We start from the raw sequence: 23,847 nt of genomic DNA on the forward strand, positions 1-23,847 counted from the left end.
GCGCGCGTCGCCAGCGCTCGGGCGCGTCCGCGGCGTCGGGTCCTTGGCGTGCTGATAGCGGTGACGGGCTGGGGTCGAATGCCGCCCTTCGCCTGACCTTGAGGGCTCGAGGCGCCACGGAAATGTGTTCTTACGAGCTGCAAGGGCACGTGTAGCCGTCGCGCGGACTTGTGCACCTCCAGGAGGGTGCCCCTCGCCTCTCCGTCCCCAGCCGGAGGTAATTGTGCCGGTGACGCGAGCGAGCGCTAGCATGCTCCTGACGTCTCTCCTGACGCGGTACGCGTGCTCTCACCGCCTCGGGCTGGTGATGGAGTTGCTGCGTGCCCCCTTTCTGGGGGCTGCTCCGTAACTGCCGAGAGCAGCGTGAAACGTGGATTTACGAGCATCCTTACTGCGTAGATCGGTGTCCGTAACTGCTTGGCCGGGGTCTCTAGAACACCGCTCGGCGTTTGCCTCGTTTACGTGGGGCTAAGGCCACGGGAAACGAACTCGTCCGACCGCGACGGGTCAGCCCTGCGTGGTGATGCGGGTCGTCGGCTCGAAGGCCGCCCCTCCTTCACGCGCGAGTCTGCGGCGAGCTGCTGCGCCAAAGCCAAGTCGTGTCCCAGGGACCTTCTCCCGGCGGCTGGGTGCTGCTGGGCGCGCGTCTGCGCTTGTCAGTCCTCGTTAATGGCCGTTAATAGGGCGTAACTCTTCGGGAGCGGATAGCGCGGCGCCGCGAGCGGAAAAGACGCTTTTTGGAGGAGCAGACGTGGCGTGGCTCAGCACGACGGGAAGCTGGGGATGCGTTGGGATGTACCCGTGGCGCCGGAGGCGACTGGGTTGCTCTCGGAAGGACTTTGCTCGGTTTGGAGGTTTTTCGTGGTTGCGTCTTTGGCTCGTACCGGTTCCGCCCGCGGTGAAGCCTCGGCTCTGCTCCTCGCTCGGTCCCAGCGTGCGGCGCTCCCCCGCGGAACGGGAGCGGCTCCCTCCCTCTTGGGCACGCACGGGGGCAACTGCCTGCTCTGCCTCCGCGGCGACCGCGCGGCTTTCCTCCTCGAGGTTGGGTTTGTAATTTATCGCTGTGCGAAACGCGCCGTGGATGGGGGTAGAACGCAAAACCGTGGAACGGAAGGAGACCCCAAGCCGTTGCCGCTCTGCTGCCTTTCGAGCCGCTCTTGGATAAAAGGGGTTGGAGACCGAGCCCTTCTGCGCAGACCCAGGCTTCCAGGCCAGCGCAGGCCATTGCGTCCGCCCGAGCGTCGCCCTGCGCCGAGGGATGAGCCGGCGCTTGTCTGCCGGAGAGGGACGGAGAGGCCGCCGCGGCGTAGCTCTGGCGTCCCTTGCGTGCCTGCGGTGTCCGTGTCCGTCCTCGCTTCAAAGCGCGGGCGAAGCTGCCCGGCTCCTGCGGGAAGCGGGGAGGCAGCGGAAGGTGAAGGCCCAGCACTGAAAGATGGAGGCTGCTGCATTCCCAAGCGCGTGACGGACGCTCGGAGCCCGCCCGAGGGGTGACTTTGGTGACTTTGGGCTCCCTCGGGGCCGCTGTCGGGGCAGCCTCACCCCTCTCTGCCCCTCGGTCTCTACCAGCGCCCCCCGCCCCGCTACACCCGCTCCCGATTCCCTCGGGGCGCGGCCCCTTTAAGGGAAGTGAGGGCGGAAGCGCTGCCGGAGGCTGCGGGGGGCGGGGCTTCTCGCCCCTCCGCCCGCCGCTCTCGCGAGATCCGCCGCTTCCGGGGCGAGCGGGGCCCTTTCCGAGGAGACCGGGCCAAGATGGTGGGTGCGGGCCGGGGTGGCGGCGGCCCCATCGGGCTCCATCCTCCGCGGGGGCCGCCGCCCGGGGCCGGGGGCGCCGCTGCCGCCGAAGGCGGCGCGGCCTCGTCGCTGGGGGGCGGGGGGATGGCCCCCACTGGGCCCTGCCGGGGCCCCGGCTGCCCCCGCCGGGCTGGGCCTCAGCGCGGCGGGAGCCCGGTTCCCCAGGGCCGGGCCGGGCGGCGGGGCGCCGGCCGTGGGAGGGAGCCCGGGGGGGCTGCGAGGGCGGTCGGGGCGGCTTGGGCGCCCTGCGGAGCTCGGGGCCCGCGGCCTTGCCGTGTGCGCGGGGGGGATGGCGGGTCTGGGCGGCCCTGACACCCCCCCCTCCCCCGGCGCTGCAGGCGGAGGTGGAGCAGAAGAAGAAGCGAACCTTCCGGAAATTCACCTACAGAGGGGTGGACCTGGACCAGCTCCTCGACATGTCCTAGTAAGAGCCGGGCGGGGGCTGCTCCTGCACGCCGCGGGTTGGGGCAGAGCCTCTCACCCTTGGCTCGGGCTGCCTGAAACCCGCGGCGGTAACCGGTGCTTTGGGGGGCTCTGGGTGCGGGCTGTTGGGGTAACGCCGCCAGCGCGGGGTCCCCGGGCTGCGCCCCGCGGGCTGTGCTGCAGGCTCGGTCTCTCCATCCCTCCTAGCGAGCAGCTGATGCAGCTGTACAGCGCCCGGCAGCGCCGGCGTCTCAACCGCGGGCTGCGCCGCAAGCAGCACTCCCTGCTGAAGCGGCTGCGCAAGGCCAAGAAGGAGGCGCCGCCCATGGAGAAGCCGGAGGTGGTGAAGACCCACCTGCGGGACATGATCATCCTCCCCGAGATGGTGGGCAGCATGGTCGGCGTCTACAACGGCAAGACCTTCAACCAGGTGGAGATCAAGGTGAGGATCTCGGCAGCATCCCCAGCGCTCGCTCCGCACCCACGCTGAGCATCCTGAACGCGTGTAATGCTTTGTGTCATCCCGCTCCTGCCCTGGGGCCGAGGGGGGGCCGAGGCTCCTGCTGGGAGTGGAGCTGGCCCTGAGGGACACCCGAAAGCGTCCGTCCTGAGGATGGGCGGCTCGCAGAGGGGTCTCGAGGCCGCGCGAGGCTTCGGGGCGCCTTTGAAGTGACGACATAACGCGGCCGTTGGGAGCGCGCGCGCGGCTGCGTCAGGAGGGCCGGGGCCCTGCGGCTGTGGTCTGCGCCCCCGGCCCCGGTCGCTGCCTGCGGCACAGAATCTCCTTTCTCTTCCAGCCCGAAATGATCGGTCACTACCTGGGGGAATTCTCCATCACTTACAAGCCGGTGAAGCACGGCCGGCCCGGCATCGGTGCCACCCACTCCTCCAGGTTCATCCCTCTGAAGTAAAGAGGCGCTGCGCGGAGCCTTTTCCACGTGTAAATAAAGAAATTTCTCCCAGCTCGCTCTCTCCTGCCCTCGCGGCTCCTGGGGCTGCGGGCTGGGGCACGGGCGAGCAGCACGTCGCTCTTAATCGCGATTTGCTGTTTTCCTGAAGGTTCCCCTTCTGTTCGGCTCTCGTAAACACAGGCGGCAGCCGCTTCTCTTCCAGTGGGTGTACGACGTGAACGAAATTCCCTGTGCTTTGCTGGGACGCGGTTAACGGTGCTTCCCTCCGCTTCGCTTCGTTTGCGGCATTTCGGGCGATGCTTGGGTCGCCCTGGGAGCGCGGCGAAGGTTCGCTGCAGGCGTGAAGTGAATGGAGGGGTGGGTGGGTTCCCGCTGCTGCGGAACCAGCCCCTCTCCGGGGGGGAAGCTGCCGAGGACGCGTCGCAGGACGCCGAGGTCCCAAACGATTCTTTTCTCATCTTAAATTTGGGATTCCAAAGGTTTTTGGCAAGGTGTCGGCTCGGGGGGCGGGGGGTTGAGCTGGGGGGTCGCAGCTTGGGCTGAGCGGGAGGAACGCTTCCGTCACGGCGCCGGGGGAGACGCTGCTCGTCAGGGCGCCGGGGGCCGATCCGCCGGGGGTGATCCGGTCTGGCCCGGGAGCTGTGCCGGGGCCTGGGCTGAGCCCAAGGGAACCCGGCCGGCGCCTGAGCCGAGGGCGGCTGTCGGTGCCACGGGGGGACGGGGACGGCCGCGCCGGGCGTGGTGGTGTCCCCGGCTCCGAGGAGCCTTTCCGGGCCTCCAGAGGCGGTGGCAGGGACCGGTCATCGCCGCTCCTGGCACGCTTGTCCTCCGGTTTTGCTCCCTGCCGTCGCCCCGGCTGCCGTGTCAGCACCGCCAACGGCACCCTGCCCCGGCACGTCTCCAGAGCATCACGGTGATGGGTGCTGGCACGAGCTGCGCTTGGCAAACCGCGGCCAGCGTTCCCCTGGAGAAGCGGCTGCCGGGGGCTGGGGCGGGTAAAAAACCGGCAGGCCTGGCGCACGGTGGCGGCGGCCGGAGTGAACCGCGGCCGGCACAGGGGCTCGGCTCTGTTGATGCCTTTATCAGCCACCTGGCCGGGGGGATTGGTGCACCCCAGGTTTGCCGACGACCCCAGGTTGGGCGGGAGCGTTGATCTGGCGGGCAGGGGGCTCGGCAGGGGCGGCCAGGCTGGGACCGCGGGCCCAGCTCCAGCCGGGCTCAGGGCTGCGTCCTTGGGTCACAACAGCCCCCGGCACCGCTGCAGGTGGGGGGAGAGCGGCTGGAAAACGGAAAAGGGCCTGGGGGTGGTGGTCGACAGCGGCTGAACATGAGCCAGCAGTGTGCTCAGGTGGCCAAGAGGGCCAGTGGCATCCTGGCTTGTGTCAGGAACAGCGTGGCCAGCAGGAGCGGGGCAGGGATCGTCCCCCTGTGCTGGGCACTGGGGAGGCCGCCCCTCGAATGCTGTGCTCAGCGCTGGGCCCCTCACCCCAAGGCGGCCATGGAGGGGCTGGAGCGTGGCCAGAGCAGGGCAGCGAGGCTGGGGCAGGGGCTGGAGCCCAAGGCTGGGGAGGAGCGGCTGGGGGAGCTGGGGGGGCTCAGCCTGGAGAAGAGGAGGCTGAGGGGAGCCCTCATCGCTCTCTGCAACGGCCTGAAAGGAGGCTGGAGCCGGGGGGGTCGGTCTCTTCTGCCCAGGAACAAGCGATGGGACGAGAGGGAACGGCCTCAAGCTGCGCCAGGGCAGGTTTGGGTTGGATATCGGGGAAAAACTTCTTCCCCCAAAGGGCTGCCAGGCCCTGGCCCAGGCTGCCCGGGGCAGGGGCTGAGTCCCCATCCCTGGGGGGGTTTAAAAGCTGGGGAGATGTGGTGCTGAGGGACGTGGGTGAGTGGTGGCCTTGGCAGCGCTGGGTTAGCGGCTGGACGCGATGACCTTAAAGGGCTTTTCCAACCCAAACGATTCTGTGATCCTGTGACCTTCGCGTGGGCAGCAACAGCCCATGGCCGCGGCGTCCCGCTGCCGGCGACGGTGGCAAACACGCCGATGGTCCCATCCCGGTTTTCCCGGGACTGAACAGCCGCTCCTTCACCCTGCGAGGCCTCGGCACCGCTGGGCTCAGCGCCGGCCCCGGGCTCCGGGGGGATCTGCCCGGGCAGAGGGAGGGGGGCTTCGGGCCGCGCCGGACTCGGGGGCCGGTTCAGCTCGTCCCTGCCGCCGGCCCTGGGCGCGTTCGGGGTCCCGGGGCCTGGCCCCAACACGCACCGGCCCCTCGCCTCCTCCCCGGTGCTGCCGCAGCCGTTCGTCCTTTAGGGAAGGTCTCCCGTCACCGGGCTCCGGGTCCCTTTTGTTCAAGCGCCGTGACCTTGACCGTCCTGGTGCAGCTCCTGCGGGGGGGGGCCGGGGTCCCCCTGCGCGGCGGGGCCGTGCGTGCACCCCCAGCCCCGTTCCTCCCCCTGCCCCGGGGAGCCGGAGGAGCTGGGCCCCCCGGGGGACGGTGGCCTCGGCCCGCGTGGTGCCGCGGTGCCCGGTGCGGGTCACGGCCACGGTCACGGTCACGGGCCGAGGGGCAGGATCGGGCCCGGGGCTGGGTGCGGCCCCAGCTCGTGTCCCGCTCCATGCCCCCGGCTGAGGGGGGAGCCGCCGCGGGGTCCCGCTCGTCCCGGGGGGGATGCTGGGCTCAGCCCCGCACCGGGCAGGATGCGGCCGCCCCGGGGCTGAGCCCCCCGGGCTGGGGGGGGCTCGGGGCGGGGGGGGGGGTAGATTTGGCCCCAGCACGGGGGAAGGGGCAGGTCCTGCAAGCCCCGGCGCTCGGGGGGGCTGGGCATGAGGCGGGGGGGGGCGGGAGCCCCCCACGGGCACGGACCGGGGGGTGCGGGGACCCCCGGCTGCCGCCCTCTAACGGCGGCGGGAAAATCCCGGCCGGGCGCGGGGGGGCGGGGGCGGGATGCGGCTGCTCGGGGCCGCGCCGGCTCCGCGCCCAGCTCCGCAACGCCGCCGCCGCCGCCGGGAATGAGGTACGGCCGCACCTGCCCCCCGCACCCCGGCCCCCCGGGCACCCCCGGCCCCCCGGGCACCCCCGGGCACCCCCCGGCACCCCGGGGGTCCCGGCGGCTCCGCCCGCTGCAGCCGCCGGGGATGGGGGGGAGCGGGGGGGGGGGGGTCGGGGTGCGGTGCCGGGGTGCGGGGGGGGCTGGATGCGGCCGGGGGGGCCCCGCTTTGCACCCCCGCCCCCCCCGGAGGGTCCCCCCGGCCCTGGCTGCGCTGAATCCGCCGTCATGCGGCGGGCGCGGCTCCATCCCGGGGGATCGGGGGGATCGGGGGGACCGGGCAGCGTTGGGCCCCCGCGCCCCGCATCCCCGGCGGCGGGGACAAAGGCCGGACAATGGCGGGGCCCCGCCGGGAGCCCCGGGCTGGGGGGGGGCAGCACCGACCGGCCCCGTCCCCACCCCAGCCCCGTCCTGCGGGCAGGGCGATGGCGGCCGCGGCTGGGGGGGGCCGGGTGGCAGCACACACACTCCCCCCGCCGGTTCCCCGCCGAGCCCCTCCCGGTGCTCCGAGCCCCCCCCCCCGTGGCCCGTCCGGGGGGGCTGGGGCTGATCCTGAAGCCCCAACCCCCCCCCCCCAAATCCGCATCCCCCCCCCCCCCCCCCAAACCTCCCCCTCAGAAATCTCGGCCCCTAAACCAGCCCCTCGGCCCCGCCCCGGGCTGGGGGCTCCCGGGGCCCCCGGTGCCGCGGCCCCGGGGTGCGGGGCGCGGGTGGGTGCTGCCGCGGGCGCGGGCTGGCGACGCTCTTGCCCTGCGGCCCCGGGGTCCCTGCATGGGGGGGGGCTGCGGGGGGCGCAGGGGACCCCCGCGCTCGCCCCTCCGGGGCCCTGCCACGGCTCCGCATTCGTCTAAAGGCCGCGACACGCGTGTGCACGCGTGTGCACGCAGCATACGTGCGTGCGTGTGGGAGCAGCCGTTGTGCGGGGGCGTGGGAGGGACGTGGGTGCTGCGGGGGGTCGGATGCTGTGCGTGGGGAGGGAGCAGGTCCCATGTGCCCGTCTCCCTCCCTGTGCCCCCACGCACGTCCCCGCGCGTGCCCCCACGCCTGCCCGTGCGGCCCAGGAGCCGCGCAGGGGGGCTGCGTGTGCAGGGCGGCCTGGCGCTCCCTGGGGGGGGTTTGCTGCGGTCGGGGGTCCCCGGGGCCGGGTCGATCAGCGGGAGCTGGTGACAACACGCTGTTTGTTTAACGTCCCCGGGGGCCCCGGGAGCCGCAGCCGGTCGGGGGGCTCAGATGTGGCTTCTGTCGGAGGCGGCTGCGCTCGGCCGATGCTGCAGTTCTGGGGCTGACCGTGGTCCCCGTCCCCGTCCCCAGAGCTGCCGCCGGGCTGGAGGGAGCTGAGGGGTGCGCGGGGTGCAGGGCCCCCCCAGCCCTGCCCTGCTCTGCCCAGGCCATGGCGGCCCTGGCCAAGGTGGCATGGCGCGGCGTGGTGCGGCGCGGTGGGCGGCATGGTGGAAAAGGCCGATGGAGCGGGACGGACGGCGCAGGGGGCCAGGGCAGCGCAGCGAGCGGTGGTGGCGTGGGCAGCGCCAAGGATGGTGGGCTGCGGTGCGGTGCGGTGGGGTGCGGTGCGGTGGGCAGCATGGATGCTGCTTCTCCACCCACTGATCTGCTGCAGCATCTGCCCCGCCGGGACCTTGCCGGACGGATCCAGGCCCCACCAGTGGCCTCGGCCGGTCCCGGGGTGCCCTGGGCGGAGAGGGGAGCTGTTGGGTGGCGGAGGAGCCGGGCCCCCAGCGCCCTGAGCCATCGCATCCCCCAGCGTGTGCCCACGGCCCTGCCTGGGATCCAGCCCCGCTCCGCGGAGCCCCGTGGGGGGACAGCGGGTCCCGTGGGGCAGCGACCGTCACGGTGCTGGCGCGTGGCTGCGGGAGCATAGCTGCAGCCCTGGCCCCCCCCTTTCCCGCAGCCCTGGCCCCCCCTTTCCCCGTTGTGTCTAGACGCTTCGCAAATGCAGGTGCCGCCGCGCCAGCCCCTCCCCGCAGGCTGCAGAGCCCCAGCGCCGCTGCGCTCGGCCGTCCCTGCCAGGGAGCCGGGGGTCCAGAGCTCAGACCCCCCCCCCCCCAACAACCCCCAGCCCCCCCCGGCCAGGGCAGGAGAGGGGCAGGAGCTGGGGGGGGGTGGGGTGGGGTGGGTGCCCCAGCCCTGCGCCTGTGCTGACAGCCCCCCCCAGTGCTGGGGGTCCCCCAGACTGGCCACCGCCTCGCCGAGGGGCTGCAGCAGCCCCCAGGCTCTTCCAGCCGCCGTCTGCCCCAGCAGCACCCCACCGCCTGCAAAGCAAAGCTGTCACCGTGGGGCTGGGGGGCTGGGGGGCCCGGGCTGGGGAGGGGAGCAGCTCTGTGCCTCAGTTTCCCCCCCGTGCAATGGGGCTGGTGCCAGGTGCTGCCTGGGCTGTCCGGCAGCCGCACGCCCCAGCCCGCCCCGACCTGCCGCAGCATGACACAGCACCGCGGGGAGGGCGGCCGGAGCACCCCGCATCGCACGGGGCGGGGGCACCCCGGCGGCAGCCCCGGGGGAGGGGGCTCAAGCAGCACCCACCGCAGCGAGCCGGGGGGAGCCCTGGCTCCGAGCAGGTCGGTCGGCGCTGAGAGGTTTGGGGGGCCAGGGGGTGGGGACGTGTTCCCCTGCAGGCGCGGGAGCCCCGGTTTCATCCTCACCCCGCTGCACCCCGCAGTGCTGAGCCCCCCGCGTCCGGTGGGTGCTCGGGAAGGGCCACGGACCCGCCTGCGCTGCCCCCGCCGCTGTCGCCATGGCAACGGGAGGCCATGCTCATCCTGCATCCCGCACCCCGCATCCCGCATCCATCACCCTGCATCCCTCACCCATCCTCCCGCATCCCGGATCCTCCCTCCTGCATCCCTCATTGTCCAGCCTGCATCCCAGATCCGCAGCTTGTGTCCTGATCCCGCATCCCGCCTCCCGCCTCCCGCCTCCCACGCCCCCGGCCTCCCACCCTGGCTCCCCCACCCGCACCCTCCCAGGGTTCTTTCTCTCCCGGGGGTTTTTGCCGCCTGGGCAGCGGCGCAGGGGGGGATTTGCACCCTGGGGTCTTTGTCTCCCTCCGGCAGCGTGGCTGGACGGGCGCTGGGTCCCCCAGCCGCTGTGGGGTGCAGGGATGATGGAGGGGTTTGGGGTGGGGGCCAGGATGGCTCCTGGGTGGGAAGGACATGGGTGGGGCCTTGGGGAGGGTGCTGGGTGCCACTGCTGCCTGGGGGGGCCTCCGTGCTGGAGGGGGGGTGCTGGAGCCCCCCCCAAAGGGCTCGCGGAGGCAGAGGGACCCCAGGGTGTTCGGGAGCTGCCACGGGGCAGCTTCGGGTGGGCAGGGACGCCGGCAGCGCCGGGGGATCGATCTCTGCCGCTGCCCAGGGCAGCTGCCGTGCCCGACCCCACTGCGGCGGGGGGACGGGCCCGATCCTGGCCCAGCGCTGCAGGGGCCGTGGGGAGGGATGAGCAGCGCAGTGGGGTGGGGGGAGAAGGGAACCGCTGCGCACCCCCCCATCTGTGCACACCCATTGCACGCACACGCACACTCGTGCACACACGTGGCGCTGACGAAGGCGGTGTGGGGCCGTCGCGCTCCTGGCCGCCAGCCGGACCCGCTGGGGCGGTGACGAGGGGTCCCCGTCCCCGTCCCCGTCCCCCCCATGCTCGCGCGTGCTGGGCCTGTGCGTGCCCCCCCGGCAGGTGCGAGGGGCGGCCGCGGGCGCTGCGGCAAGGTTTGGGGGGCCGGGGCCGGCTTGGGGGGCCGGGGGGGCTGGGGGGCTGGAGGGGGCAGAGCGGGGCCGGGGGCGATGCCGGGGGGCCGGGGCTGCCCCTGCTGCGGGAGGGAGCCAAGCGGGAGCTGGTTCAGCGAAGGAGAAGACAAAAGCGAGACAAAGGGGGAAGGGAGCGGAGGGCTGAGCTGCTGCAGAGGATGGAAATCAGGCAGGGGCTGGCAGGGGGCTGGGGGCCGGGGCGGCCTGGCTGCACGGGCAGGGGCCCGATGCCCACCCCGCGCTGGGGATGTCCCTTCTGGGAGGCTGCGGGGGGCACCGGCTCTCGCCGGGGTGCTCTGCCCCCTCCCTGGGGGGTGCGGGTGGCGGGGGTCCCCCGGGCCGTGCTGCAGTCCCGGGCAGGTGCTGGGTGGCAGTGAGGGTGCTGGGGGGCAGGCTGCAGGGAGCGCCCCGGGGTGCTGCCCACCTGCCCCCCACCCCGCAGGCGCTGGAGGAGGTGAAGATGTCCGGCTCCATCGCCTCGTACGACCAGCTGGTGCGGCAGGTGGAGGCGCTGAAGAAGGAGAACAGCCACCTCCGGCGGGAGCTGGAGGACAACTCCAACCACCTCTCCAAGCTGGAGAATGAGACCTCGGACATGAAAGTGAGGACGAGCCCGGGGGGGCACGGGCCCCGTACGGGGGCTGCAGGGAAGGGCACACAGGGGCTTCCCTCCGTGTCCCCTCCCTGCCGACGGCTCCCTCCCTGTTTTAGGAGGTCCTGAAGCACCTCCAGGGCAAGCTGGAGCAGGAGGCGCGGGTCATGGTGTCCTCAGGGCAGACGGAGGTCTTGGACCAGCTGAAAGGTGGGTGCCCAGGCAGGGTGGGGCAGGGGGTCCCCGCCGAGCCCACCCTCACACCGCTGTCCCCGTCCCCAGCCCTGCAGATGGACATCACCAGCCTCTACAACCTCAAGTTCCCGCCGGAGGTGGCGGGAGCCGGGCGCAGCGCCGAGGACAGCCCGCTGCCACCCGCGCCCCATCGGGACGGCGCCGGGGACCTGGGCAGAGCCACCCTCCGGCTGCTGGAGGAGCTCGACCGGGAGAGGTGATGGCCGGGGGGGGATGCAGGGGGCCGGGGGGGCCGGGGCCGCGCTGACGGGGCTCCCCCCTCCCCAGGTGCTTCCTGCTGGGCGAGATCGAGAAGGAGGAGAAGGAGAAGGTGTGGTACTACACCCAGCTGCAGAGCCTGGCCACGCGCCTGGACGAGCTGCCCCACGTGGAGACGGTGAGTGGGGGGTCCCAGCACCCCCCAGCCCCAGGGCGCGGGCAGGACCCTGCCCCGCTCACGCCATCCCCCCCTCTGCCCCCCAGTTCTCCATGCAGATGGATCTCATCCGGCAGCAGCTGGAGTTCGAGGCCCAGCACATCCGCTCGCTGATGGAGGAGCGCTTCGGGACGGCGGACGAGATGGTGCAGCGGGCGCAGGTCAGGGTGGGCGGGAGCCGTCTCTTCCCCTCCTTGCTGCCCCCGTCCTGTGCCTGGCGGCTCCAGCTGCCTTCCCACTCCCTCCTGCCGTCTCCAGCCCTGGGCACCCTCGCACCCAGCTCCATGCACCCTTGCACCCTGCCCTGTTCAGTCTTGCACCAGCCCTGTGCATCCTCACGCCCAGCTCCATGCACCCAGCACTGTGCACCCTCACACCCAGCTCCATGCACTCTTGCACCAACTCTGTGCGCTCTTGCACCAGCCCTGTGCACCCTTGCACACCCAGCACCGTGCACCCTTGCACCCTGCCCTGTGCACCCTTGCACCAGCCCTGCGCATCCTCGCACCCAGAACCGTGCACCCTCGCACCCAGCACCGTGCATCCTCACACCCAACCCTGTGCACCCTTGCGCCCAGCACCGTGCACCCTCGCACCCAGCTCTTTGTACCCTTGCACCCGACTCTGCGCCCTCTTTCATCACCTCTGCACACCTCACGCCCAGCCCTGTGCGCCCTGGCACATTGCACCCAGCTGCCCCAGCCCCGCGCACCCTCACGCCTGGCTCTGGGGGTGCTGGGGGTCCCGGGGGGTCCCAGCCCTCACCGACACCCGCTCTGCCCCCACAGATCCGCGCATCCCGGCTGGAGCAGATCGACAAAGAGCTCATGGAGGCGCAGGACAAGGTGCAGCAGCCAGAGCCGCAGGTAGCGGGGACGAGGCTGAGCCCTGCCGGGGCCAGGGGCCATCGCTGAGGTCTGTCCCTTGTCCCCATGGGGCGGCGGAGCCCGGGGCGGGTGGAGGAGGGGGCCAGGCGCAGCCCCCCCGCCACTGTCCCCGTCCTGTCCCCGTCGCCCGCCGGCGGCACAGCCAGGGCTTTGTGTGGCTCGGGCACCGTGAAATGGGCAGTTGCCATGGAGACGAGAAGTAGGCCATGGCGCGCAGCGGGCGGGCGGGTGGACGGGCGCGATGGCTCCTGCAGCATCTGCCGGCCGCCGGAGCTGCCGGGGCGGACACCCCGCCATCGCCACAGCCCCACCATCAGCTCCAGCCCCTCCATCGCCCCCGGCCCCTCCGTCGCCCCAGCCAGCCCTGCATCCCGCACAGCTCCTCCATCGCCAACCCACGCAAGCAGTGCCGCGGGCTCGGGCCCAGCAGAGTCCACGCCACCCACTCCGCTCGCCTCGCCCACGCTCTTCCTTTCCCGAGCCTGCAGCTCCCCCCTCCCCGATCAGCCCCGATTCCAGCTTAAAATACAACCCTGGCATTGACGAAAGCAACAGTTGCAGTGACTGGGAAACACTGCCAAAATTAATGGCACCAGTGGGTTCCTGAAAAGCGGGGAGGGGCCGGGCGGGGGGGCGAGGTCGACACATTGCAACCCGTCCCCATCTGCCCCCTCCTCTGCAGCTCTGTGGGAAGGTGCCGGGCATGGAGGGGGACTGCAGCCTGGACCCCCCGACCCACCCCGAGGAGGGGGGCAGCAGCCTGGGCAGCAGCAAGGTGAGGGGCACCCGTGCTGGAGCCTGGCTGGGGTGGGGAGCACGGGGGGGGGCGGCCCTGTGTAACCCCGAGTCCCTCTCCCGCAGGTGGAGGTGGTCTTCTGGCTCCTGTCCATGCTGGCGACGCGGGACAAGGACGACATGTCCCGCACGCTGCTGGCCATGTCCAGCTCGCAGGAGAGCTGCCTGGCCATGCGCAAGTCGGGCTGCCTGCCCCTGCTCATCCAGATCCTGCACGACTCGGACGGCGAGCCAGGGCCCCCCGAGAGCCCCGCCGGCGCCAAGGATGCCCGCATGCGTGCCAATGCCGCCCTCCACAACATCGTCTTCTCCCAGCCCGATGAGGGCCAGGCCAAGAAGGAGATGCGGGTGCTGCACGTGCTGGAGCAGATCCGCTCCTACTCGGAGACCTGCTGGGACTGGCTGCAGATGCAGAGCAGGGACGGGGGCAGAGGCACCGAGGGCGGCACGGGTACGGGGGCAAGCGGGGTGCCGGCGCATGTGTCTGCGTACACACGTGCATGGTGATGCACGTGGCCGTGAGCATCTGCGTGTGCCGGAGGCGGCAGGCAATGGGGGGACCATCCGTGCCAGACCCTGGGGCTGACCCCTTGCCTGTCCCCACAGCGCCGGTGCCCATCGAGCCCCAGATCTGCCAGGCCACCTGCGCCATCATGAAGCTCTCCTTCGACGAGGAGTACCGGCGGGCCATGAACGAGCTGGGTGAGCGCGGGGTGGGGGCTCCGTCCCTTTTGCACCGCAGCCATCCCTGCCCACCCTCCTCCCCAGTGCAACAGCAGCAGCGCTGGGGAAGGGGAGCCGGGGGGTCCCCTGCCTGAGTCACCCCCTCTCCCATCCCGCAGGCGGGCTGCAGGCGGTGGCCGAGCTGCTGCAGGTGGACTACGAGATGCACAAGATGACAAGCGACCCCCTGAACCTGGCGCTGCGGCGCTACGCGGGGATGGCCCTCACCAACCTCACCTTCGGCGACGTGGTCAACAAGGTCGGGGGGAGCCGGGGGGGCTGCGGGGTGGGGAGCGGGGCCGGGGGGCTGCAGCGTCACCCTCACCGTCCTCATCCTCCCCGCAGGCGACGCTGTGCTCCCGCCGGGGCTGCATGGAGGCCATCGTGGCTCAGCTGGGCTCCGACAGCGAGGAGCTGCACCAGGTGGGTGCTGGCGGTGTGGGGGGGCTCTCCCGGGGAGGGGGACGGGCAGGGGGACGGTTCCCACACCCACCTGCCCCGCTCTGCCCTCCCAGGTGGTCTCCAGCATCCTGAGGAACCTCTCCTGGCGGGCTGACATCAACAGCAAGAAGGTGCTGCGGGAGGTGGGCAGCGTGACCGGGCTGACGCGGTGCGCGCTGCACGCCGGCAAGGTGAGCACCGGGGCGGGCAGGAGCGGGCACCGGGGCGGCCGGACGGGTGCTGATGGGGGTGTGTGTCCGCCGGGACAGGAGTCCACGCTGAAGAGCGTCCTGAGCGCGCTGTGGAACCTGTCGGCACACAGCACGGAGAACAAAGCCGCCATCTGCGGGGTGGAGGGAGCCCTGGGCTTCCTGGTGAGCACCCTCACCTACAAGTGCCAGAGCAACTCGCTGGCCATCATTGAGAGCGGCGGCGGCATCCTCAGGAACGTCTCCAGCCTCATTGCCACACGGGAGGACTACAGGTGAGGGTCGCCGCAGGGTGGGGACAGCGGCGGGGAAGGGGGTCAGGGACTGTCCTGACGGCTGGGGGTCCCCTCTGTCCCACAGGCAGGTGCTCCGGGACCACAACTGCCTGCAGACGCTGCTGCAGCACCTGCGCTCGCACAGCCTCACCATCGTCAGCAACGCCTGCGGCACCCTCTGGAACCTGTCCGCCCGCAGCCCCCGTGACCAGGAGCTGCTCTGGGACCTGGGGGCGGTCAGCATGCTGCGCAACCTCATCCACTCCAAGCACAAGATGATCGCCATGGGCAGCGCGGCCGCTCTCCGCAACCTCCTCACCAACCGGCCCCCCAAGTACAAGGATGCCGCCGTCGTCTCGCCGGGCTCCTGCATGCCCTCGCTCTACATGCGCAAGCAGAAGGCGCTGGAGGCCGAGCTGGACGCCAAGCACTTGGCCGAGACCTTCGACACCATGGAGAAGCAGAGCCTGAAGAGCCAGAACGCCAAGAAGCCGACGCGGCACATGGAGAGCCTGGTGAAGGACTACGCCTCCGACTCCGGCTGCTTTGATGATGACGAAGTGCCCAACATCTCCACTGGCGTGGAGACGGCCAGCGCCTCCGTCCTCTCCATGTTCCTCAACTCCTCCTTCCTCCAGGGGCAGGCGCTGCCCCGGGCACTGGCACAGAGGCGATGCCCGGAGCCGGAGAAGGACAGCGGTGGCAAGCCAGCTGAGCCCAAGAAGCCGCTGCTGCCGGAGGATGACGTCTCACTGGCTGCCGAGAAGCTGGCCAACAAGATCTCCAGCACAGTCGCCAAGATCGATAAGCTGGTGGAGGACATCTCCACCATGCACACGTCCTCGGATGACAGCTTCAGCCTCAGCTCGGAGGACCACTGCCTGGACTGGCAGTACGGCCCCGAGGAGGTGCACGAGGCGCGTGCCCAGTCCTGCTCGCCATGCCGCCTCTCGGACGCCGGCGGCTTTGCCAAGCGGGAGAGCCTGAGCCGGGCACACACACTGCTGCGGCTGAAGACCGCCTACACCAGCCTGTCCAACGACAGCCTCAACAGCGGCAGCACCAGTGATGGCTACTGCACCAAGGAGCACATGAAGCCCTGCACCAGGGCCGCCTTCCTCGACTATCGGGATGAGCTGCAGCGGTACCAGAAGCGGCCGAGCCGCCTTGACCTCAAGAGCATCCTGGGCGGCAAGCCAGAGCGGGTCGAACCCGCGGCGCTCAAGGGCAGAGACCCGGCTGAGCCAGACAAACCGGAGCAGCGAGACCTGCCCGAACGGGCCAAGAAGACGGTGACTTTCCCCAGCCCCAAGGCGCTGGATAAGGAGCCTGAGTGGAAGAAGGAGGCAGGCAGCAAACTCTCCCCTGACCCCCAGGTCCGCACCATCAAGCTCTCCCCGTCCTACCAGCACGTCCCCCTGCTCGAGAGCCTGGCCAAGAGCGGTGCAGCCACCGGTGCCGGCCACCACCCCTCCCTCCTGGGCAGAAAGCAAGCCTGGCTCCCGCCTGCACTGCTGCAGACGGCCGAGACCTTGAGCAAGATCCCGGAGAAGCTGCCTGCCCACCCGCCAGCCATGACAGAGCAGGAGTCAGTGCAGAAATACTCGGTGGAAGACACCCCGATCTGCTTCTCCCGGTGCAGCTCCCTCTCCTCCCTCTCCTCGGCTGACAACGTGCTGGATGGCCAGAGCCACAGCGAGAACGACCTGGACAGCGACTCCTCCCTGGAGATCCTGGAGATGGAGGAAGGGGACGGGGAAGGTGAGGATGGGAGGCAGGAGAAGGAGAAGGCGGCGGATCTGGGTCCGGCCACGCCGGTGAGGATTTCCCAGCCCATCACCATCCCCTTCCCGAAGTGCGACAAGGTCTTCCTGCGGGAGTCATCACCATCACGCCAGGAGGACCTCACGCCCTCGAGCTCCTCGGAGAACTACATCCAGGAGACGCCACTGGTGATGAGCCGCTGCAGCTCCGTCAGCTCCCTGGGCAGCTTCGAGAGCCCCTCCATCGCCAGCTCCATCCAGAGCGACCCTTGCAGCGAGATGATCAGCGGCACCATCAGTCCCAGCGAGCTGCCCGACAGCCCCGGGCAGACCATGCCGCCCAGCCGCAGCAAGACGCCCCTCTTCGAGCTGGGCTGCCAACCGGAGAAGGAGACCAGCCAGTTCAACATCCAGTGGGAGAACAACGTCAAGAAGTTCATGGAGATCACCGACTTCAAGGAGCGCTTCCAGCTGCCCCAGGACCTGGACTCCATGGTCTACTTCACGGTGGAGAAACCCAACGAGAACTTCTCCTGCGCCTCCAGCCTGAGCGCCCTCCCCCTCCATGAGCACTATGTCCAGAAGGACGTGGAGCTCAAGCTGATGCCCACATTCCCGGAGAAGAACAGCCTGAATTTTGCGGCTCACGAGAAGCGGGAGGAGCGGCGGGAGGAGCGGTACCTGGAGGGCCGGCGGCGGGCTGACCGCCCTGAGCCCCCCTCTGACGACGACATCGAGATCCTGAAGGAGTGCATCAGCTCCGCCATGCCCTCCCGCTTCCGCAAGGTGAAGACCTCCCTGCTCTCTGGCCAGGTCCTGCACCCCCAGACGAAGAAGGCGGTGCACGTCCCTGTCTACATGTTGGTGCCAGCCCACACACACCCCGGTGTCCCTAAGCACCTGCGTGCAACCACCCGTGACCTCTTCAAGGACGATGACTCCTTCACCGACTCAGCCGATGGGACCCCCGTCAACTTCTCCAGCGCCGCCTCGCTGAGCGATGAGACCCTGCGCTACCCGGCCACCGAGGAGGCTCAGCATCCCCGCGGCCCGGGGCCGGGGCGCCCGGCAGAGGTCCTGCCCGAGGGGCACCAGGAGGCGGGCAGCGCCAGTGCCATCCAGGCCAGGAGAGCCGCCTCCAGCAGCTCGGCGCCTGCCCGGCTGAGCTCAGCCTGCAAAGGGAAAGCGGGGTCGAGCCGTAGCCAAGGCGGGGAGGGGAAGCGGGGCCAGCCCCCCCCGAAGAGCGGACCCAGCCTGGATCTGGAGGTGGGGAGGCCTAGTGGTCCCCCCGGGAGGAAGGATGCTCCCCGGGAGGAGGGGGTGGCCTTCCAGTCACTGTGCCACACCACGCCGACAGAGGAAGCTGTCTACTGCTTCTATGAGCAGGACTCGGACGAGCTGCCCGAGGCAGGCAGGGAGGCGTCCGGCAGCAGAGCCCAGCCCGGACGAGCACCCAGGAGGGAGCGTTGGGGTGGCTCCGTGCCCCGGAGGGAGCCTGAGCCCAGTCCCCGGCCAGCGAAGGCGAAACCACAGAACAACCTCATCGCCGATGAAACGCCGCCGTGCTACTCCCTCAGCTCCTCCATGAGCTCCCTGAGCGATGCCAACCTCTCCGACGGCGAGGAGCAGAGCCAGCCCTGCGGCAAAACTCCCCGGCCGCGGTCGGCCGCAGCGGTGGGGCAGGCACAGGAGGGCTCCCCCAGCTCCCCCAGCCTCAACTCGGAGGATGACCTGCTGCAGAAGTGCATCGGCTCGGCCATGCCCAAGCGCCGGCGGCTCTCAGCTCGCCGGAGGATGGTGGAGCGCAAGCAGAAGCCGCTGGGCGCTGGCGGGAGGGAGCGGAAAGCGGAGGCGAGGCATCGCCCCACCGAGGACGCCGGCTCTGACCGGGGCTCGGACCTGGACAGCGTGGAGTGGCAAGCCATCCAGGAGGGTGCCAACTCCATCGTCACCTGGCTGCACCAGGCTGCTGCCTCCCTCTCGCGGGAGCCTTCCTCTGAGTCCGACTCCATCCTCTCCTTCGTGTCGGGGCTCTCGGTCGGGTCCACCCTGCAGCTCTCCCTGGGCAGGCAGGAGAAGAAGCGGGCCGGCAGTGCAGCCGGCCGGGAGGCGGCCAGGAGGGAGCACAGCAAGAGCCGCCCGGAGAGGAAGGACACGCCAGGTGCCCGTCCCACCGGCCGCGGAAGCACCAGGGCAGAGCGGAGCCCGGCGCCCACCAAGCCGGTGCCCAACCTGCCCGTGGTCTTCCGCGGCAGGACCGTCATCTACATGCCCAGCTTGGCCAAGGACGCCCCCAGCCCACGGGCCACCCCAAAGAAAAGCCCCACGGCGAAGCCTGAGCCACTGCCAGCCAAGAACCTCTCCCTGAGCCAGCAGCGCTCGCGGAGCCTGCACCGGCTGGGCAAGCCCCCCGAAACTGGGGACCTGGCGCTGCCCAAGAGGAGCACGACGCCGCCTGCCCGCATCGGCAAGGGACCCCCCTCCTCGGGCTCCTCCCGCACCTCCACCCCCTCCCAGCACGCACCCAAGAAGCTGCCGTCACCCTCCCAGCTCGCCAAGCAGGGTCCCCCAGCCACAGGCAAGGCGGGCGGCTCGCCCTCCCCACCGGGACCCCCGGCCAGGGCCCCAGCCCCCAAGTCCCCAGCCCCCAAGCAGTCCAAGACGCAGAAGTCGCCCGTCCGCATCCCCTTCATGCAGAAGCCCAGCAGGAAGGTGCTGCCGGGCCGGGGGGCCATGCCGGTGCTGGAGGAGCAGGTGGATGGTGGCAAGGTGCGGGGCGGCGGGCCGGGGGGCAGCCGGCTCAACCTGGTGCGGATGTCATCTGCCCGTTCCAGTGGGAGCGACTCGGACCGCTCCGGCTTCCTGCGCCAGCTCACCTTCATCAAGGAATCCTCCAGCCTGCTGCTGCGGCACCGCACCGAGCTCTCCCCGGCACAGCCGGCGGCCTCGCTGCCTCGACGCGCCTCCCCGCAGCGCAGCCGTGCCGCCCTCCCGGCCGTCTTCCTCTGCTCCTCCCGCTGCGAGGAGCTCAAGGCAGCCAAGCCAGCAGCCCCCAGCCCACGGCCCCTCACGCCCAGGGCCCAGCCTGGCAGCAAAGTCCCCACCGGTGCCAAGCCGCCGCGGAGGACCAGCTCCGAGAGCCCGTCCCGGCTGCCGGTGAAGACCAGCATCCCCACACCCGAGCCCTTCAAGAGGTACTCATCCTCACCCAACATCAGTGTGGCGCGGAGGACGGGCAGCCCTTCCTCCGTCCTCTCTGCCCGCTCTGAGGCTTCGGCACGGCGGCGGCAGACCGAGGTGGTGCCCAGCGGGCAGCCGGCAAAGCCACCGGTGGTGGTGATGAAGGGCACGTGGCGGAGGATTCGGGACGAAGACATCCCCCACATCCTCAAGAGCACGCTGCCCTCCTCCGCCCTGCCGCTGGCGGGTGCTGGCGAGGAGGAGCGCCCCGGCACCCCCGGCCCCAGGAAGACCAGCGACGCCGTGGTGCAGACCGAGGACTTCTCCACCACCAAGACCAACTCCAGCACCTCTCCCACGCTGGAGACCCGCGAGGGGCCCCTGCACACCCGCGCCGCCTGCGACGGCGAAGCCCCGGCCCCCGCCAAGGCCGCCCTGCCCATCTCCTTCGGCCACGAGGCGCCGGCTGGGACCTTCCCTGCCAGCCGGCACGGCTCCCCAAGCAGAGCCGCCCGCGTCACCCCCTTCAACTACGTCCCCAGCCCCATGGCGGTGACGGCGGTGGCCGACAAGGCGGTGGAGAAAATCCAGGCTTGAGCAGCTGCGGCAGGTGAAGCCCCAGCAAGGGTCCCGCGACACCCCCTGCCCCACGGGAGCTGGCCAGGACTGTGCTGGGGGGGACGGCGATGCAGGACAGCTGGGGACCGGCGAGTCACCTCAGCCCGCTGCCTGCCCCAGCTGGGGTCTTGCTGTACCGGAGCACCACGGTTCCCAGTGCCAAGGAGCAGGCGGAGCCAGGGGACCCGCTGGGTGCTGGGGCCGGGGCTGATGCCCCAAACCGAGGTGCGTCTTGGTGGCCATCTCCTCCCGCTGATGGACACCCCAGGACAAGGCGAGCAGGAGCCATGTCCCCATGTCCCCCCATCCCGCTTGCCCGCCTCGGGCAGAGGCTGAACCAGGGCCTGATCCTGCACGCTGGGAAGACAGCACGCCGCGCCCCAACGCCAGGTCTCCGCTGCATGCTTCAGCTCGTCTTGGCACCAACGCCCGGCCCTGCCAGCAATCACAGCTCATTTATTAACGAGGGGAGGGAACACAGGACTGGATCAAGGCAGGGAGAGGCTTTGTTGGGGGGGGAGTGCGTGGGGAGAGAGGGCTGGGACCCCCCGTTGTTGCTGCTGGAGGCTCCTAATTAAGGTGCCTGGCTGATTGCTAACGGGTAACCCGCAGCCGTGGTGCTGGCACTGGTTCAAGGCGGCGTTGGGTGGAAAAGCTGCAGGAGGAGCTGGGCAGGGGCTCGCTGGTGGGCGGCCGGGGTCCCGACGGGCTCGTCGCGGGGCCTGCTCGCAGGGTCGTGTCACTGGGCTGGGGAGCTGCCCTGGGAGGGGACGGGGTGCTGAGCTGGCACCGGGGTGCCCAACCCCTGGGGAAGGGTCTGGGGCCCCTCACCCCCATCCACAGCCCCCCAGCCTCCCACCCCGGGGTGGAAGAGCCCTGTCCCGGCTTGCAGCCAGGATCCTGGCACGTCCCCGCATGCCGTGGACACGAGTCCATCCAGGACTGGATTACGCCCACAAGCACGGGAGCTCCCAGCCCCAAAGCACCGGGGACGCCCCCGCTCCTGCTGCCAGTCGGCCCCGCGTGCCGTGGCGGGGCGTGCAGGAAGATCCTTGGCCCTGGGGGAGCGGGATGGGCTGCAGAGGGACCCCCCGATCCAGGTGCTCCCCAACCCCGTGGGTGCTCCCCGCCCCCGTGGGTGCCTCCCGGTCCTCCCACCCCACCGCTCGCTGCCTGCTTTGGATGGGGTGACCTGTGAGCCCCCCACCTACCAGTGCCGTGGGGGTGCTGCAGGGACAGACACGGGGCGATGGGGACGTGCAGGGGACACAGGGATACACACGGGGCTGTGGGACTCTGGGGAGTCGCACCGGGGCCATGGGGATGTGCGGTGGGGCCACAGGGGTACGCACTGAGGCCAGGGAGACACCAGGGCTGCGGGGACATGCATGGGGTCCCCAGGGACGTGCACCGGGGTCGTGGGGATGTGCACACCCCGATGCCCGCTGGCGACCTCTGCTCCGGCAGCGGCTGGGAGGCTGCAGCCAGCAGCCAACACAGTGGGACCCGGGACTGAAGAAAAGGGGGCAAAGTCCCCAGGGGCAGCATGTGTCCCCGCTCCCGAGTGCCGTAACCGAGCATAGGATGTGCCAGGAGGCCCAGCTCGGTTACGGCACTCGGCTGCGGTTCAAACCCCACCACCCAGCCCCGCTCTCGCCCCTCTCTGCTCCACACACGCCCATCGGCTTCAGCCCTCTGCGGACAATCCCGCCGGGTTTCGCGGTGCCCTGCTTCCCCCATCGCTGTATGTATGTACTAAGGATGTTATTTTACCGGGACTCTGGACAGTATTAAGAATTAAAAGCCAACCTGTGTAAATAGGAGGGGGTGGTCTGTCTGTCCCGCGTGGCCGGGCTGGGGGCAGCTGCGGCCCCTCCGCAGCGTTTGCTGGATCCATTTCTTGTGCTTCACAGCCGAGGTGGCGACGGGCGGCTTGAAAGGGTCGGCAAGTTTCTTGCTGGTGAAGGACTGCACGCCGGCCACCCCTGCCCGATTCCCGCACACCAAGGGGCTCCCGGAGTCACCCTGGGTGGAGGTGACAGTGGGGAACGGACGCCGACCGGGGGCCAGGGACCCATCATGGCCGGGGGGGCACCTCGCCTCTCTGCTCGGGGCGAGCATCCTCCCCAGAGCACCCACACCCAGGAAAGGAGGCTCAGGGGGGATGGAGCTTTGCAGCCAGTTGGTCCCCTTGCAAAGCCCTTCGCATCCCCCCAGCTCCTCACCTGGGAGGGTGCCGAGCCGCTGCGGCGTCCCTGGAAGCAGATCATGGTGGAGGTGATGTCGCCGTGCCAGAAGCGGCTGTTGTTGCACATCCGCGTGTCCAGCACCGTGACCTCCAGCTCCTGCAGCGTGGGCGAGAGCCTTCCGTGCTCGCGGATCCCCCAGCCCGCCATGCTGCACGCCGCCCCTGCCGCCGGCTCCCGCCTCCGCACCCTGATGAGCTGCCGGGTCCTGCTCAGCTTCACCGTCTCCCTCAGCTGCGGGCAGGGCGACGGGCAGCGTCAGACCCCCACCACGGCCGGGGGCTGGCAGGGAGCACCCCGCCGCCGCGGGTGGGCGGCCGAGGGGAAGCACCGAGCTGGTGCAGCACCCATGGGAGTGGGAAGATGTCACCGAGCTGTGAAAGTGCTCGGAGGTGTGAAGAGGAAATGTCACCCAGCCCCTCACCTCGGCTGCAAGCACGGCTGTACCGGTGCAGCACGAACCCGCTCGGCCCCCTCCCCGGCAGCGCTTCCTGGCACCGCCAACTGTCAGGCTCCTCCAGCCCCACGGCAAACCCTTCCCCGTGGCCGGCGCAAGCCCTACCTGGAGCAGGAGAAGGTCGTTTTCCAAGGTCTGGTGGTTGTAGTTGGGGTGGGGACAGGCCACCCGGATGGGCACGGTCTGCGTGGCCGCCCCGCGGTCCGACAAGTTGTGCAGCCCCACCACCACCTTCCCAGCGGCCGCCATCCTGCCCCGCGGTGGGAGCCGGTGTTGGTGGGAGCCCAGTGCCGGCCACAGCCCGGTGCCAGCCACGCAGAGCCCCGCCAAGACCCCTGTCCCTGCGCCGGGCAGGATGCGGCCACTCTGGACTCACCTCCGATGGAAGCAGTGGGCGGCCGTCAGCACCCACTGCTTGTGCAGCAGCGCTCCCCCGCAGATGTGAACCCCCCCGAACTGGATGGACACCATGTAGGGCCTGGAGTGGGGTCTGGCCTCGTGTCCCCCGATGACTGATGGCTGGAGCCAACCCCACGCTGCCGGGGAGAGGAGAGCCTGTCCTGCTCCTGCCACCGCCGCCGGTCGGCTGCCCCACCGAGAGGGAAAGGCTGGGGGTCCCCAACCAGCACCCCGTCTCCCCAGCGCATCCAGCCACTCCATCCCTGCAAGCCAGCTGCCACCCACTGCCGCCAGTGACACCAAGACCCCGCCGGCCGCCCCCAACCCACCGCGCTGGCGCTCACCCGGCCCGGCCAAAGGGAGGGCCAGCAGCAGCAGCAGCCGCCACCGCCCCAGGCTGCCCCTCGCCCCCATCCCTCGCCCGCTGCGGGGTGGCCGCGCCTGCCTGCTCCGCGTCCCTCTGCAGAGACGATGCGACGCTGCTGCGCTCTGCGCCGAGCCAGGGCGGAGGCAGAGGGCCCGGGTCACGTGTGAAAGCGGCGCAGGGCGGCAGCGGGGCACGGACCCCCGCTGCGGGGCGCAGGAAGGGGAAGAGGCGCCCGCGGGGCAGAGCGAACACCTGGGGGGTGGGAAACCACCCACAGCCGCCCTGGCGCGCTCTGAGGTTTTACTC

General features: G+C 70.8%; 3 protein-coding genes across 5 annotated transcripts; 2 read left to right on the forward strand and 1 right to left on the reverse strand.

Moving 5' to 3' along the window:
- Positions 1-1,682: 1,682 nt before the first annotated feature.
- On the forward strand, positions 1,683-3,176 carry RPS15 (ribosomal protein S15). The gene is made up of 4 exons (XM_087769636.1): positions 1,683-1,752; positions 2,130-2,215; positions 2,422-2,656; positions 3,012-3,176. The coding sequence occupies exons 1-4, from the start codon at positions 1,750-1,752 to the stop codon at positions 3,123-3,125; spliced, it is 438 nt and encodes a 145-aa protein (XP_087625762.1). The 5' UTR covers positions 1,683-1,749; the 3' UTR covers positions 3,126-3,176.
- Positions 3,177-6,059: 2,883 nt separating this feature from the next.
- APC2 (APC regulator of Wnt signaling pathway 2) lies at positions 6,060-21,892 on the forward strand. Of its 3 annotated transcripts, none has more exons than XM_087769598.1 (15): positions 6,060-6,134; positions 10,362-10,520; positions 10,631-10,721; positions 10,794-10,962; positions 11,034-11,142; positions 11,229-11,342; positions 11,970-12,047; positions 12,751-12,843; positions 12,930-13,314; positions 13,470-13,565; positions 13,706-13,845; positions 13,932-14,009; positions 14,102-14,218; positions 14,297-14,511; positions 14,597-21,892. In XM_087769598.1, the coding sequence occupies exons 2-15, from the start codon at positions 10,380-10,382 to the stop codon at positions 20,049-20,051; spliced, it is 7,281 nt and encodes a 2,426-aa protein (XP_087625724.1). In that variant the 5' UTR covers positions 6,060-6,134; positions 10,362-10,379; the 3' UTR covers positions 20,052-21,892. The 3 variants fall into 3 exon arrangements, with proteins under 3 accessions (XP_087625724.1, XP_087625727.1, XP_087625726.1); XM_087769600.1 differs by lacking the exon at positions 6,060-6,134 and adding an exon at positions 9,690-9,848; XM_087769601.1 differs by lacking the exon at positions 12,751-12,843.
- GZMM (granzyme M) lies at positions 20,697-23,809 on the reverse strand. The gene is made up of 6 exons (XM_087769620.1): positions 23,519-23,809; positions 23,152-23,311; positions 22,881-23,025; positions 22,298-22,552; positions 21,882-22,097; positions 20,697-20,832 (listed from the first exon to the last, which is right to left on the reverse strand). Exons 1-6 carry the CDS (start codon positions 23,586-23,588, stop codon positions 20,812-20,814), a joined length of 867 nt encoding a protein of 288 aa, XP_087625746.1. The 5' UTR covers positions 23,589-23,809; the 3' UTR covers positions 20,697-20,811.
- Between the last annotated feature and the right edge of the window lie 38 nt (positions 23,810-23,847).

Source organism: Nipponia nippon, unplaced genomic scaffold (assembly GCF_047370975.1).
Source record: "Nipponia nippon isolate SJK-2023a ecotype South Korea unplaced genomic scaffold, ASM4737097v1 scaffold_31, whole genome shotgun sequence".
NCBI classification, from domain to species: Eukaryota; Metazoa; Chordata; class Aves; order Pelecaniformes; family Threskiornithidae; genus Nipponia; species Nipponia nippon.